The sequence below is a fragment of the Diadema antillarum genome, unplaced genomic scaffold (genome assembly GCF_040938485.1).
Source record: "Diadema antillarum isolate AM-2024a unplaced genomic scaffold, OU_Dant_1.0 seq00000180_RagTag, whole genome shotgun sequence".
In the NCBI taxonomy this organism is placed as follows: Eukaryota; Metazoa; Echinodermata; class Echinoidea; order Diadematoida; family Diadematidae; genus Diadema; species Diadema antillarum.
In genome coordinates this window covers 62,804-78,603 of record NW_027271247.1, presented here as the reverse complement: position 1 = coordinate 78,603, position 15,800 = coordinate 62,804, and the positions used below count along the sequence as shown (strand labels likewise).

Below are 15,800 nucleotides of genomic sequence, written 5' to 3'. Positions count from 1 at the left end.
TTATTGGACAGTGTCGAGAATAAAGCTGCAGTCAGAATTGCAGAGATCTCAAAACAGTTTTTTTTTTATTTTTTACGACGTAATCGTACAGAGTGACTGAATCATTACTTTTTGATTATTTTGAGGCACGTAGAAGGTGATTAGCTACACTCAAAGTTCTCATTTTCTCATCGTTGATAGTTTTCCTCTACCACTGCATATCTCGGTGACCCCGTAATCGTGTTTCAATATGGCGAGTCCACATCAGAGAACAGCCTCAAAGCGTTCCAGCAGAAGTGATCCAGGAAAGCCAGAACCCCAGATCAAAAGACAGCTCTCCGAAGCGACCGAGATGGCAGTGCAGCTTGAGTCCTCTTTGCACCTCCAGACAGGCACCCCCCACTACCGTCGAAGCCAGAAGAAACGCCATGGGCAGCGCCGAGGGAGGAAGACTTCATTGCGCCAACAGTCGAGACCCAAGCAAGACAGTCCTCCTGTTGACCAAACGAGAGAGGAAACATTCCTAGATGTCTGTAAGACCAACGTTCCAGAAGATGAAGCAGATGGCGTTGTGGGTGCCATTTTGATGGCTGGGAACGAGATGAAACAGTACGCGCACAACTTGAAGGAAGTCTTCACTCACGCCGCTGAAACTGTTGGTCACACCATTGTTGGGTGTGTGCTGTCACACCAGGTACACAATCTGTCTCTCCCTCTCTCTCTCTCTCTCTCTCTCTCCCTCTCTCTCTCTCTCTCCCTCTCTCTCTCTCCCCCTCTCTCTCTCTCTCTCTCTATCTCTCTTAGTGTAAGGCTACGTTATTTTGATACATTGTGTAGTCAGCAACCAAACAGTCAGAACGGTAGAAGTTTCATTAAATTGGACAAAGAGCATAAACTAAGAAAACTGCATAATTTCAAAGCTTTTTTTTTTCTAATTGTTTGCACGAAGCAATGAAATAATTTTTGTCACATGGCACGACGTAATACAAGACAAGCAAATGAGTAAATACATGTACGACTACAAGAAGGCTTCCAGTTTTGGAACTCACCCAAATTTGCTGTCTTATTGACTGTAGAGCCAGTGCTGGGAGAACCCCTGTATAGTCCAGTCAATCTAGCGCTTTTTAGGGGGTAACCCACCACTAATTGCAACAGTAGGAATTTCACTGCAGTGCAAGTCGTTGAGGCCTCCTGAACACCATACTAAAAGTCCCAAAAAATCCAGTGGGGCAAAATAGTAAAATCTGCATAATATGTGAATTGGCACTTGTAATGAGAGAAAATTGACTGGTCTCACCTTCCCGTTATCCAATTTTAAAGATTTAAATGTATAAACTTATAGTTTGTAGGTCAATGAACACGATGGATACCTTTTCGAATTGGTCATACAAAAATAATGTACATAAAATGTAAATTAGCGGTAATTGTAAGAGTACATTCATAACAACAGTACTCAAGTTGGCACAATGCACGTTTTGCAGATGGGGACGCAGGATTGGAGGGGGTAACTTTGGGTGCCTCCCAAGGGGCCGCTTTAAATGTGCACCCCTTTTTACTATATAAGCATTGTAAAGCAATGTCTCCTGTATTGATTACATTGCATTTCTTGGAAACAAAAGTACCCCTGCTGTAAGGCACGATCGAATTTTGACAGCATGTACTTTTGGAACATATCGCGTTATATGATATTATATGTGTTCTATATTGCCAAGAGGATAACGGGTATTTTAGGGGCACACGCCACAGGATCGCCCTTCAATAAGCACCCTCTTTATTGTGTAGATCTTGTAAAGCAAATCTTCTTCTATCATTTTCATGACTTTTCATTTATATAAGAGTGTATTTGCTATATTGCCGGACCTACTTTTAAAACCATTCACGCTAGAACTGTATTTGCGTTGCTAATATCCATATTTTGTAATAAAGGGCGTGAGCGCAGGTGTAAATTTAGACACCTCCCCGGAGATTACCTTTGAATGTTCACCTTTTTGACAATGTAGTTATTGTAGAGCAATATTTCTTCTATTAATTAGTTGCATTTTTTAGAAACAAAAGTGCCTTTGCTATACGGCATAATGGAATTTCGAAAACGTGTACGTTTAGAATATATATGTATTCGAGTTATATGACATTATATGTTTTCTATATATTGCCGTGAGGGTGGAATATTTTTTGACACATCCCACAAGGTTGTCGTTTAATGCGCACCCTCTTCACTGGATAGATCTTGTAAAGTTAAGTCTCTTCTATCATTTCCATTACTTGTCATCGATGAAAATTGTATTTGCTGTGTTGCCGGGACTACTTTTACCACCATTCACGCTAGAACAACGGTATTTCCATTGGTAATATCTGTGTTTTGCAATAAGGGAGCGTGAGCGTAGGTATGAAGTTGGACACTTTCCGAGGGATTACTTTTGAATGTTCACCCTCTTGACAATATAGTTATTGTAGAGCACTGTCTCCTCTATTAATTAGTTGTATTTTTGGAAACAAAAGTGCCTTTGCTATACGGCATAATGGAATTTTGAAAACTTGTACGTTTGGAACATATATATATTCGCGTTATATGATACTATGTTTTCTATATTGCCGTGAGGGTGGAATATGATATCTTTTGGCACATCCCACAGGGTTGCCATTTGATGTGCATCCTCTTCACTGTGTAGATCTTGTAAAGTTACGTCTCTTCTATCATTTCCATGACTTTTCATCGATAAAAAGTGTATTTGCTGTATTGCCGGGACTACTTTTAAAACCATCCACGCTAGAACAACGGTGTTTGCGTTGCTAATATCTGTGTTTTGAGCGTGAGCATAGGTGTAACTTTAAACCATTCCCCAGAGATTGTCATTTAATGTTCACCCTTTTGACAATATGGATATTGTAGAGCAATGTCTCCTCTACTACTGTAACTACAATGTATTTTTTGAAAACAAAACTGCCCTTGATGTACTGCCCTTGAAGTTTGAAAACATGTACGTTTGGAACATATAGTATATTCGCGTTAATGATATTCAATGTTTTCTATAATTGCCATGAGGGTGGTGTACTTTGGAGCACATCCCACAGGATTGGCATTTAATGTGCATCCTCTCACTGAATAGAATTGTGAAGCAATGCTTCTTCTATCATTTCCACGACATTCATTGATATAAAAGTGTGAGGCGGTATTGCCGGAACTACTTCTAAAACCATGCACGAAAGAACGTCGGTATTTGCGTTCATAGTATCCTAGTGTTGTAATTACGGGGATTGAGCGGAGGTGTAATTTTGGACACTTCCCAAGGGATTGCTTTTGAATTTTCACCCTTTTAACTATATAGTTAGTGTAGAGCAATTTTTCTTCTTGTAATTATATTCCATTTCTTGAAAACAAAAGGGCAATTGCTGTACAACCGTAACGACTATGTGAAGGCATGAAAAAATGGAACATATTCGTGCTATATGGTAGTGCATGTTTCCTATAGCCCTGGGGGTTGGATGATTTTGAACACATCCCACTTGGTAGCCTTTGAATGTGCACCCCTTTGACCATATGATTATTGTAAAGCAGTGTCTCTACCATTTAAAAATCATGAAAAGTAAAGTGTCTTTATTTACCAACCGGCAAAACGAGTTTCTACATGCATGTACAACTGAGTTTGCTTTGGCATATAATGCATGTTTTGTTAACCTGTTTTGGGACCACGACGGTCAGGGTAGGGGTGATCTGGGCACTTCCCAAGGGCTTGCCTTTGAATGTCCACCTTTCAGACAAAATAGATATTGTAAAGCAACATCTCCTATATTACCTTGATTGCATTTTACGAAAATAAAAGCGTATGTGCTAGACAGACGGAAGAACTTTTCAGAGGCATGTACCCATGAACATTTTTCGCGGTTGTATACACTGCATGTTTTTCATTGCCTTTAGGAAGCATGGGGTTACTTTGAGCACCTCCCACAAGGTGGTCTCTGCAAGTGAACCCTTTGGACTGTATTAGATATTGTAGATCAATGTTGTTATTTTATCTTTACCCCGGCAATTTTTATAGAAATAAAAGTATCTTATATGGCAGGAATTCAATTCAATACAATTTGATTCAATTTTTATTTCATTTTCGACAAGAACATATAGACATCACTTTTTTTTTTGCAACAGAAAATGAGGTGCGTAAAACTATGAGGATGAAAAGAATGTACAATGATTGTAGCACCTGACATTAATGATACATAGTCATACAACTCAAGTAATAGTCATAAAACTCAAGGAACGACCTTTTTTGAGACATGCACTTTTGGAATGACTGTAATTGCGTTGGTATACGGGTCATGGTTTGTATGGAGGCAATAATGTGGGCACTTCCTATACTAGTAGGCTCCCTTCGAATGATGCAGAGCAATATATCTTCTGCTAACCCCACTGAATTAATTTCATTAAATAAAAGTTTCTTTGCTAGAGGACCAGAAGGACTTTTTAAGGCATGTACCCATAGACATAATTATGTATTTGCGTTGGTACATGATTATTGCATTTCTTAGACTGCCTTTTGGTGGGGTAATTTTAGGCACCCTTCACGTGGTTGCCTTCGTATGTGAACCATTTTCACCTCATAGATATTGTAGAACAATAATTTTTCTTTAACTTCCATTCAATTTTAATGGAAATGAAACGAAAAAGACGTTAGAGAGGTTTTGCCGCTTCAAACAGCTGTATTCACGTGTGTATGATTATGTTTTGTACAGGCCGTGAGGGTGTAGGGATAAATTCGGGTACACCTCCGGCGAGTCGCTTTGACTGTGCATCACCTTTTAAAGATATACGCATTGTAGAAAAATGTCTCCGCTGTCAATGCAATTTAATCTTTATCATTATGGGAGCTAATTTGCATACTATGCAAATGAGACCCACATTATGTGCATGGAAATGTTTGCATTGTACTAACTGACATTGTAAACATAGGTTTCAACACTTTCGATGTTCCAATCTGAAACCTAGAAGCATAGTTTTCCTGGAAACACTGAATTTTTATCATTATGGGAGCTAATTTGCATATTATGCAAATGAGGCCCAGATTGTGTACATGGAAATGTTTGCATGGCACTAACTGACATTGTAATCATTGGTTTCAACACTTTCGGAGTTCCAATCTGAAACCTAGAAGCATAGTTTTCCTGGAAAGACTGTATTTTTATCATTATGGAAACTAATTTGCATATTATGCAAATGAGGCCCAGATTATGTACATGGAAATGTTTGCATCGCACTAACTGACATTGTAAACATAGGTTTCAACTCTTTCGATGTTCCAATCTGAAACCTAGAAGCATAGTTTTCCTGGAAACACTGAATTTTTATCATTATGGGAGCTAATTTGCATATGATGCAAATGAGGCCCAGATTGTGTACATGGAAATGTTTGCATGGCACTAACTGACATTGTAAACATTGGTTTCAACACTTTCGGAGTTCCAATGTGAAACCTAGAAGCATAGTTTTCCTGTAAAGACTATATCTTTATTATTATGGGAGCTAATTTGCATATTATGCAAATGAGGCCCAGATTATGTACATAGAAATGTTTTCTCGCACTAACTGACATTGTAAACATAGGTTTCAACACTTTCGGTGTTCCAATGTGAAACCTAGAAGCCTAGTTTTCCTGGAAACACTGAATTTTTATCATTATGGGAGCTAAATTGCATATTATGCAAATTTAGCCACTTTGCCCCACTGGATTTTGCAATTAGTGGTGGGTCAAACCCTATTTTGACTGGACTAGTACTGCGGGGTATCATAGGGGCCAAGTGGACGTCAAAATTAGAGAACGCCTTCTACAGGACAGCGTTTATTTTTAAAGTGGTAACAGGACAAAAAATACATTACATACTGTTATGAACATGGGGTACAGAATCAACTCTAACTTAAAGAGTGGCAAAATGTGGCATCGAAAGTTGCTATCATTTTGAAGCTACGACTCTTGGGGGTTTGATCATGCTGATAATGAATCTGAATTAACAGCAAGCACAGCAATTTCATGATACGAATCCTCCAAAAGCGCATCATTAAACGGTCCGTCCTGCAATCCAAACGAATGTTGACCTCTTGTAATTTTGATGCCTTTTGGTCTGTACACAACCAAATCACTTAATACTTCATGAAAATATGCATCATATATCTTTAAACATTTTCTATTTTTCTTTCTTTTAAAAACTCCTCCATATCATCTTTTATCATCTAAATGATCTTTGACGATAAAGGTTGCCTTACGTACCTTTTAACAAGTTAGAATCATAATTAACTTAACTGGCATCATCCGCCTGTAACACTCGAAATGAACATTAAACACAGTTATGTGCCTTACCACTCATTGTCGAAAAATTTTGTCAAAAACATTTGCATGAAAAAGAACGTTTAATGCTTTAGAGAGTAACTATGTTATTATTACATGAGGATGATATCACAAGTGGAATATGAATAAAGATGATCTGGATGAGTTTTATTAGTCGGCAAAACAAGGTGCAGGAAAAACATTTTTAAATCCTTTTCATGAAGTAGACCATTTAATGATTTAGTTATATATAGACTAGGCATCAATAGAGTTCAGCATATTGTTTAGACCTTTTTATGCGTTGCGTTTTCATTTGAAATAATCTACGACGGTAAAGTTTGCCGTACCTTTAAAACCAATTACAGTCGTTAATTGACTTATTAGAAATATCTGTGTGACTCTAAGAGACAGTGATTCCCTGCGTCGCGTAGAAATTTGGCATTCATGGAAATACTCGCTTTTAGCGCTCTATTTTTAATCAAACTAATTAAACTAATCAAATTAAACAAAGTAATTACATAGGAGTATTGCCATGGAGTGTTTTTCGGGGTGTCATTTTTCTACCAGACATGAAAAAATTGAAGAAGTGTAAGTCACATAATGCCTACTTTGACCCACTTTGGCTTCGCCCTGTTTTCAGCAATGGTACAGTGTCTTAAATACTATTTGCAACACATATTTTGCAAGACTTTAACTGTGTACGAAAGGTTTCCAGACGTGGTTACGGAGGATATTGGTGTATATATTATTGTCTGCATTTTATAGAAATCGTCGACAAATACTAGATTTAAAAAAGTGACAGAAGAGAGCCTGCCTTGTAAGTGATAGAATAAGGTATCATCAATTATCAATCAAGCACGTACACTGTCAAAGGTGCAACATTAATGTCTGTACTTCCGCATACTTTAGAGGACAAGGTACTCGGTGCCACATATTGGGGGGGGGGGGGGGTTAGTGGGGCTTACATGACTCAACATCGTACAAACATCCTACCCTGACCTATCCTGCCCTAGCTTGTCAAACGCATCCTACAAACATATCACTAAAGATAAAGAGTAAAAATAAAGAAAGTTTGATCTCTGAGCTAACCCTTGACCTTACGTGACTGAATAGGAAAATTATAGACGTACTGCGTAAACGGCGCTACACTAGAAATTATTGAGGTAAGAGGTTGGAGTGTTGACCAGTATTACATTTCTCTGTCTCACTGTCTTACCGTCGTCGTAACTTTCCCCTATTATCTCTCTCTCTCTCTTTCTTTCTCTCTCTCTCTCCCTGCTTACATCTCTAGCATTCCATTGACGAGGTAGAGGATGACCACGATGTGACGACATTTGATTCTCTCGGCAATAATGTCTTCGTGGCTCACCCCACCAACAGGGACTCTCCCTGCCGTCTAGGGATGCACATTTGCCACCACAATGAGGGTCGTGGCTATTGCATCGCTCGCGTTTTCCAGGACTCGATTGCTGACAAGGCCTGTCTTTTGTAAGCGTGCTATAAGTTTACCAACTTTGATTCACATTGTCCACTTATCTTTTCAGAGGCCTGTAGTGACCGAAAATGTCCATATTACCTGCTTCATAGTGTCTCCTCTCTCACTGGGACAATTGGTGGCTTAAATTAATCCAAGAAGGAGGTTCATAAAATCATCCGTAGGCTTACATGAAGAAGCAACAGCCCATGCGACACTTCAGGAAAAGTAGCAGTATAATAGGAACAATAAATTGTGTTATAGCAAAAGGAAAACGTATAGTATTATTATTGGAATTTCGGTACTAGCAGTTGTAATATCAGCTGTATGGCAGTAATGCTTGGCTTGCATATCAACCTTATGTTATTATTCACCATCTTAAAGATTATCTTGTAGCTAAGTATTTCATTAACAAACGTATACACAATGTGATTTTCTTTAATTGTTCAATATTTTGCTGAACATTATATTGTAACAAACTTGTCTTTCATTTTCATGGCAAGCATGGAGTATTTGTTAAAAACGAATAGAAATTTATGGTATTATTATCTCATTCGCATAATTAGTTATCAGTTGTGCTCAGTTGAAAGTGAATTAAACTTAATTTGATTTATCATTTACTATTACTATTTACTATTACTTTAGGGCACCATCAGCCGCAATACACGATCTTCATACCCTCACACTCGTTAGCACCATCATCTTTATCATGAGTCATCATCACTTCCATAGATACAATATTCATGCTCAATAGTCATCATCATCATCTGCTCTTATCATAAACCATCATCACCAGGATCATAACGATAGATCAGCGCTACACCAAAATCACCGGCACCACAATCACCTAGTAGGCCTAAGAGGCAAAAAAAAAAAAAGAAATAACGTCCCGTGTGTGAGTTATCCATAATAGATCTCAGGTGCTCACCACCGAACTCGAAAAGTTCTGTAATGGTGCTATAACCCGATGAAGTGGTCTCTATACCCACCCACGCAAGAAAACAGTCGCATGATGCCGACCCCTCGTGGTTCGCCCCATGCATGTGACTAGCAGTAGTCAGCAAACGGTATCAAGCATGCCAGTCACACCTTTATCAACATTACAATCACGATTGAAATTCGCCAATGTCTGTAATGTGGATATGTCGTAATGATGACGTTAAGGACGATAAAACCAAGTTCATTTTCTCTTCACAGGAAATCTGACATTCTTACACACGTGAATGAAATGGATATCCGCAACAAAAGCATAGAAGATGTCCTCCAAATATTTCTGCGAACCTCGGAAAAAATCCAATTGGTAAGACAAATCTTCATATTCATGTAGTAAATAGATTTCGAACTGACAAGAAAGAGCGAAAAGGCAGTCGTTTTAGTGACAATCTTATTATTGTGGTGCAACATTATGCAAGGGAATTCCATGAACTAAGAATGATTTTCCGGCTTCTTCCTACGTTTATTTGGTTTATTGTTTTTCATCTACTATCGCTTTGGAGATGCTGAACTGAATTCAGTGTGGGTATGATGCTGATAATATGAGTTTGTACGATTTACCTCTCCTCTCCATATACGTTAACTTTAAACGTATTTTACTTTATCATCTTCGTGTTCTCCGGAAGTGACCAAATTCACTCTGAACCCTGTCTAATCAAAACGGAAAAAAGAAAACGAGTTGCCAGTGATATCAACGGCAACTTTCAAACAGACTTGATCGTTAATCTGTCAAAATTTGCGATTTATTCTAAACCGATTGCTCATTTATTTCATTTCATTTCATTTCATTTCAAACACTACAAAACATGTAGGCTATACATGCAAATAATAACACAATATAAAAGCAAACACATAACACAATATCTAAACGAAGAAAAAATACTGTGAAATCAAGAACCCTGTGCATCACTTTCTGGTGATAACGAATTAAAATTATAGTTGCAGGAAATGGAGGAGACATACTGAAAAGTGTTTCGTATTTTACAGTCTCCTCGTATACAATATAACTACTTATTGAACACAAAATGAGGGGGTCGGTGCAATATAGTGCTAACCCACACAATAGTCATTTTGAGATAATCGCTGTTGAATGTTTGGAAAGTTCATATACATTGTACATTAATAAAACATAAATACATGCATTTTTTACCATCTTATTGGTTGAATTCAAATATAATATTTTCACGGGCGTTAGAGTGAAGGATAAGAATTATGAAAATGCATGTAACTCAATTTTGACAAAAGTGTGGGTTAACACTATATTGCACCGACCCCCTCAAATGTTACCACTAATACTAACAAAGCAAGTTGTTTAGATTTTTTTAAAAAAAGATACACGTACCTATACAATCGAAGCCCTCCTGATTAAAGAGATGGAAATAGAGAAAAAACAGAGTGAAAGAATTATCTCAGAAGAAGAAACAAAAAAGAACCATGAGAAAAGGAATGGCAGGGAAAAGGAGTGAAGGAAGAGGAGTGAAAGGTCAATGCCAACGGGGTCATCCCACTAGACCGACACCCACGAGTCACACAGCCAACGAGTTCGACATTGAAAACAGGTCCATGAGTCATACAGCTCACGAGTCATATAGCCCATTAGGTCGACACTAGGCAAATAAAGCCCATGAGTTCGACACTAGGTAAAAACAGCCCACGAGTTCGACAGATACAACACGGCGCGTAATGTGTCGGTCTCGTGGGTCTTGTTGGCTTAGTGTCGAACTAATGGGCTGTATGACTTGTGAGCTGTATAACTCATGGGTTGTATGACTTGTGAGCTGTATAACTCATGGGCTGTATGACTTGTGAGCTGTATGACTCGTAGGCTGTATGACTCATTGGTGTCGGTCTCGTGACGTAAACCCATGCGAACACAGGCGAGGTATAAGATGCGATGGATCATCGAGTTTAAAAAAGTAATGAGTTAGACGAATAAGAAAAAGAACTCAATAAGTTCAAGCTTACTAAAATGTAACTCAATCTCCGATATAAGAATTTATGAAAACAAATCTTCAATTTGAATGTGAATTTGTTTAAATTCATAGCTTCTTTCGTACTGTTATCGAGAGAATTTCAAAATGTTGGGCTAGTTAAAGAAAATGATCATAGATTTAGCAAAAAAGTTAATAGTAAAGGCAATTTAGATTGTCATGGAATTTTCAATTAATCATTAAGTTTTTATTCTAAATATCAAAACTATGAACAGGGAATCGGTATCATTAGATGAAGAAGATATGACCCTTATGATCTGAAATGATTATGACTTTTAATGATAGCGGGCGTTCAAATTTATAGTACGGGCATTTCAAAGTCAATTATTTGTGTTTGTGTTTGTGTTTGTGTGTGTGTTTGTGACGTGAGAAAAATGGGTGTCATGCGTGAGATCGTGAGATGGCCCCTAAAGGGCTCACACGGGTAAATAATTCCCCATAGAGACGTGTGTTAAAATTCAAATTTCAAAAAATTCTGTAAAATAGCTGGGTGAAATGAGGTGTTTCATCTTCACTAACCTGGATAAGTGAGATATACCCTTTCATCCATCATATTTCCAGGGTGGGTTCTTATGCTCAAATTCTGTCCACGGGTCCGCAAAGCCAGACTACGAGTTCTTGTCACTCAAAAAATCACCTATTTTCCGTACACGTACACAATGAAATATAGTCCCCTCAAATTCCATCAGAAAAGCTTTCATCTTCCAACCAAAATGCAGTTTGTAGAGGAATTCATACTCAATATCTACAGCTATTCAGTTTTTTGCCAAACTACATCATTGATTTTTAATTAATTGTTTTCTTCATTTATTTTGGTATCTTTGGTACGAATTTGTGAAGGGGTCTGAGACAGTCCATTTTATTTACAGGTGTGAGCCCTATAGTGGAGGTCATATTTCTTATTTGACTGTTTAACATCATAAATGTGTTTTTGGTGATATTTCCCCCTACATCATATGAGAAATTACACATTCAAGGGTTATAAAGCTTCTCAAGGGACGCTTTTGAAAATCATGCCCTTTGGGGGTTTTTTTTAAATAAATCTTGCAGTGTTGATCAGTTCTTCATAAGATGAATACATAAATGCAGGCAGTTATCCTTGATTATGGGGGTGTCATCATCACCTTATTGCCTGCAAAGTACTTGAAAAGACTTTGTTTTGTCAAACAGACTAACTTTATGTATTTTGAGCTGTTTAAGTGGTAGCCAAAACAAAGAAATACGTTAAAATAACACAGTCATTCCAAGTTGTGTGATACTGATCACTGCTATGTACTAAGATCTAGTACCACAAGAACATAATAAGAAAACAAATTGTAGCAAGGCAGAGTTGGGGGGGGGGAGTAGAGGAGAGAGGTAGAGGGAGGGAGGGGGTAGGGAGGAGAAGGGGGAGGGAGGAAGAGATCTGACACAATACAAGATCAATACCAGCAGAGCTTGTATGGGATGAATACTTCGGGGTCATCCCACTAGACCGACATCCACGAGTCATACAACCCACGAGTTCGACATTGAAAACAGGTCCATGAGTCATACAGCTCACGAGTCATACAGCCCATGAGTTATACAGCTCACAAGTCATACAGCCATGAGTTACACAGCTCACAAGTCATACAGCCCATGAGTTCGACACTAAGCCATCAAGGCCCACGAGAGCGACACATTACGCGCCGTGTTGTATCTGTCGAACTCGTGGACTGTTTGTACCTAGTTGCACCCGAAACTCTACCAATCGAGGAATTTGTTGTGGCGACGGAACAATTCAAAGCCACAGCATTTCTCAAGAAGCCCCAAGCCGACCTTCTGAGAAACGATGTCATGGGAATACTTAAGAATACAAGGCCTCCTCAGGCGAACACCAGCGCAGCCGAAAAGAAAGCCTTGACAGAACTAGCTTCCAACAAGGAAATTACCATCCTTCCTGCAGATAAGGGGAAAGCTACAGTAATCATGGACACTCAAGACTACAAAGACAAGGTCAGTTCCATGTTGGCAGATGCAAAGACGTATGAATTATTAACTTGTGACCCCACTTCCTCTTACAAACGGAAGTTAATAGCGCTGCTTAAACCGCTTCAAGCTCACAAAAAGATCACTTCCCAACAGTATGACTACCTCTATCACACGGCTGAGAATGTACCACGTCTGTACTGTACTCCTAAGACTCACAAAGAAGGCTTCCCCCTCCGCCCCATAGTAGATTATATTGGATCCATCTGGTACAATACCTCAAGGTCATTAGCAGACATATTGTCACCGTTGGTAGGGAAGACAGATCATCATGTACACAATTCCAAGGACTTGGCAGAAGAGTTCAAAGACATCACACTCGAGGACCATGAAGTTCTGGTCTCGTTCGACGTCGTGAGCCTTTTCACCAACACCCCAATCGACCTATCCATCCAGATCGTGAAGGACAGACTTCGAAAAGACTCCGAACTACACAAGAGGACCAACCTCACAGTGGACGACATCATAAAGCTCCTCGAATTTATCTTGTCGACCACCTACTTCAGCTTTGACGGCAAGATATATCGCCAGAAATACGGAGCAGCTATGGGCAGCCCTGTGTCACCCATTGTCGCAAACATCTACATGGAATACTTGGAAGAAGAAGCCATCGCCTCCGCTCATGACGACATCAAACCTAGAGTTTGGAAACGGTATGTGGATGACATCATTGCCATAGTAAAAGCGGACACTGTCGACAGACTCAAGGCACACTTGGACCAAGTTGACGACACAGGCAGTTTCAGCATCAAATTCGCTCATGAGCGAGAGGTTGATAACTCCATCCCTTTCCTGCGCATGGACACGAAAATCACCAAAAGACCGGATGGCACAACCAAGATGGTCGTCTACAGGAAAAAGACACACACAGGACAGTACCTGAATTTCCAATCACACCATCCACTCCACCAAAAATTAGGGGTTATCCGCATACTCATGGACAGAGCACACTGCATCGTCACTGAGGAGGCAGACCTGAACGCAGAGGAAGAATACTTCCAGTCCTTTCTCAGGAAATGTGGAAACCCTGGCTGGTCCTTCAAGAAAACCAAAAGAAAAAGGGGGAAAATCAAACCAAGAAGAACATACAGACCAAACCAACCAACCAGAGGAGGAAGTTGGTAACCATCCCATATGTAAAGGGTACCTCGGAAGCTTTGCAAAGAATCTACCAGAAATACCACATCTCCACAGCATTCAGACAACACAAGAAACTCAGGAACATCTTAGTACACCCAAAAGACAAAAGACCCATCGATGACCAAGCGGGGGTAGTTCACTAGATTCCATGTGGGAACTGCGAAAGAAGCTACATTGGAGAAACAGCCAGAAAATTCGACACAGTTAGTGCATCCTACTTCTCAAGAGGAAAAAGAAAGGAAAAACCACCTCCCACATGCACAAGTCGGCCATCAGCGAACATGTGGCCAGTGAAAACCACCACATCAACTGGAAGAAGTGTTCCATCCTAGCCAGAGACTCTGGGAAAACCTCACGCTGGATAAGGGAAGCCATTCACATTCGCAAACAACAAGAGAAAACCTTCAACCGAGACCTGGGGCAATACACACTTTCTTCAATATACGATCCCATTCTCTCAGATCGACGTGCGCCAGCTACGCGTCGCGTCGGCTCGTGGGAAGTTCTTCCCACAACGCTCGATCTAAAGAAGCCTGCAGAGCCAGCAGGCGAAAGTCTTATCAAGCAAATGTAATTTCCACTAATTGTGATAGAACGAACGCTCATCCAATTAAAACAGCCTTTGATTTAGATCAAAACCCTAAACCTATAGTTGAATTACGAGAGCAGCAGAAGGAAATCAGGTCTTTTTCTTTTTTTACGATGATCTCCTAAATATTTGGACTTTTTGAAGGTGAGGGATTATGAAAACAAATTTGTTTTAATTTTGTTCTTTAAAGGGATGGTGTAGTCTCACTTGAGACCTGGCTTCGGGTTAGCTTATTTCTTTTCAAATGAAATGATGACAAACCTCTTGTAAAATTTGAAAGAACATATGTAATTCTAAGAGGAATTCAACGTTTATTTAATCAAAATGTTATTGGTTTCGAAATGGTCAAGATATATCCAAAACAAAGCGATTAGGATTGCTTTGTTTTAATTTGTTTCTGGACATCTCAGCGATTTCAAAATCGATTTTCATCAAATAAACTTTGAATTAGCCGTTAGAATTATAATATGCTCTTTAGCATTATCATGAAAGTGGTTTCTTAGTATCTCACAAAACGTTAAGAGCTCAAGTCTCATCTCAATTCTCATCTCAACCAATACTGTAACATCCCTTTTGTTAAACTAGTGCGCCACGCAAATTTTCTTACCAAGGAGCCATATCAGCCAACGTTCACAAACAATCCAAGGATATGAAAGTGTAAGAGACTATCCTAGCAAGAAGCAGTTGTCATTTGTAGAGTTCATATTATAGACAGACAGAAAACAATGGACATTAACTATATATATGCATATATGCTATCTCTCGCTCTCTTTATTTCCTATGTGTTCTATTAATCGTTCTAATCACAGAGACTTTTGCGACAAGGCAAGGAAGGCGCCGACATGGAAATAACAATCGAGCTGACAATTATGGGTACAGGTAGGATCACTGAAACAGTGCAGGCCTAATTTGTTTTAATGAAAGTCTACAAATGACCAATAGAATGAAAACAAAATCGATTAAATTGTTTTTAAACTAATTGAATGTATGTAAAACTTGATAAATATCATGTTTTGTAAAATTCTAGTTCAGTTCCTCCTCAGCACAGAGTCCAACGCTCAATGCAGTGTCATGAAATACCTTACGACAGTAGAGTCCAGCGAATTCATTGTAATCAACACCTCTCGAGGGTTTGTTTCACGTAATTTAAAGCCTTTTTTATATTGAACTCAGACCCCTACTTTGCATATCCCCAATTTGATAAAGCTATGACAGACATACAAATAGCCATATTTTTGTCTGTTTGTTTGTTTATTTTATCTTTTTCATTACCATTTGCCTCTAATCCATATAGACAAGGCCGTTGCTGA

General features: G+C 39.0%; 1 protein-coding gene across 1 annotated transcript; it reads left to right on the top strand.

Moving 5' to 3' along the window:
• Positions 1–229: 229 nt before the first annotated feature.
• On the top strand, positions 230–15,398 carry LOC139728450 (uncharacterized). Its single transcript, XM_071639391.1, has 4 exons — positions 230–673; positions 7,585–7,781; positions 8,965–9,067; positions 15,300–15,398. The coding sequence occupies exons 1-4, from the start codon at positions 230–232 to the stop codon at positions 15,396–15,398; spliced, it is 843 nt and encodes a 280-aa protein (XP_071495492.1).
• The last annotated feature ends 402 nt before the right edge of the window (positions 15,399–15,800 follow it).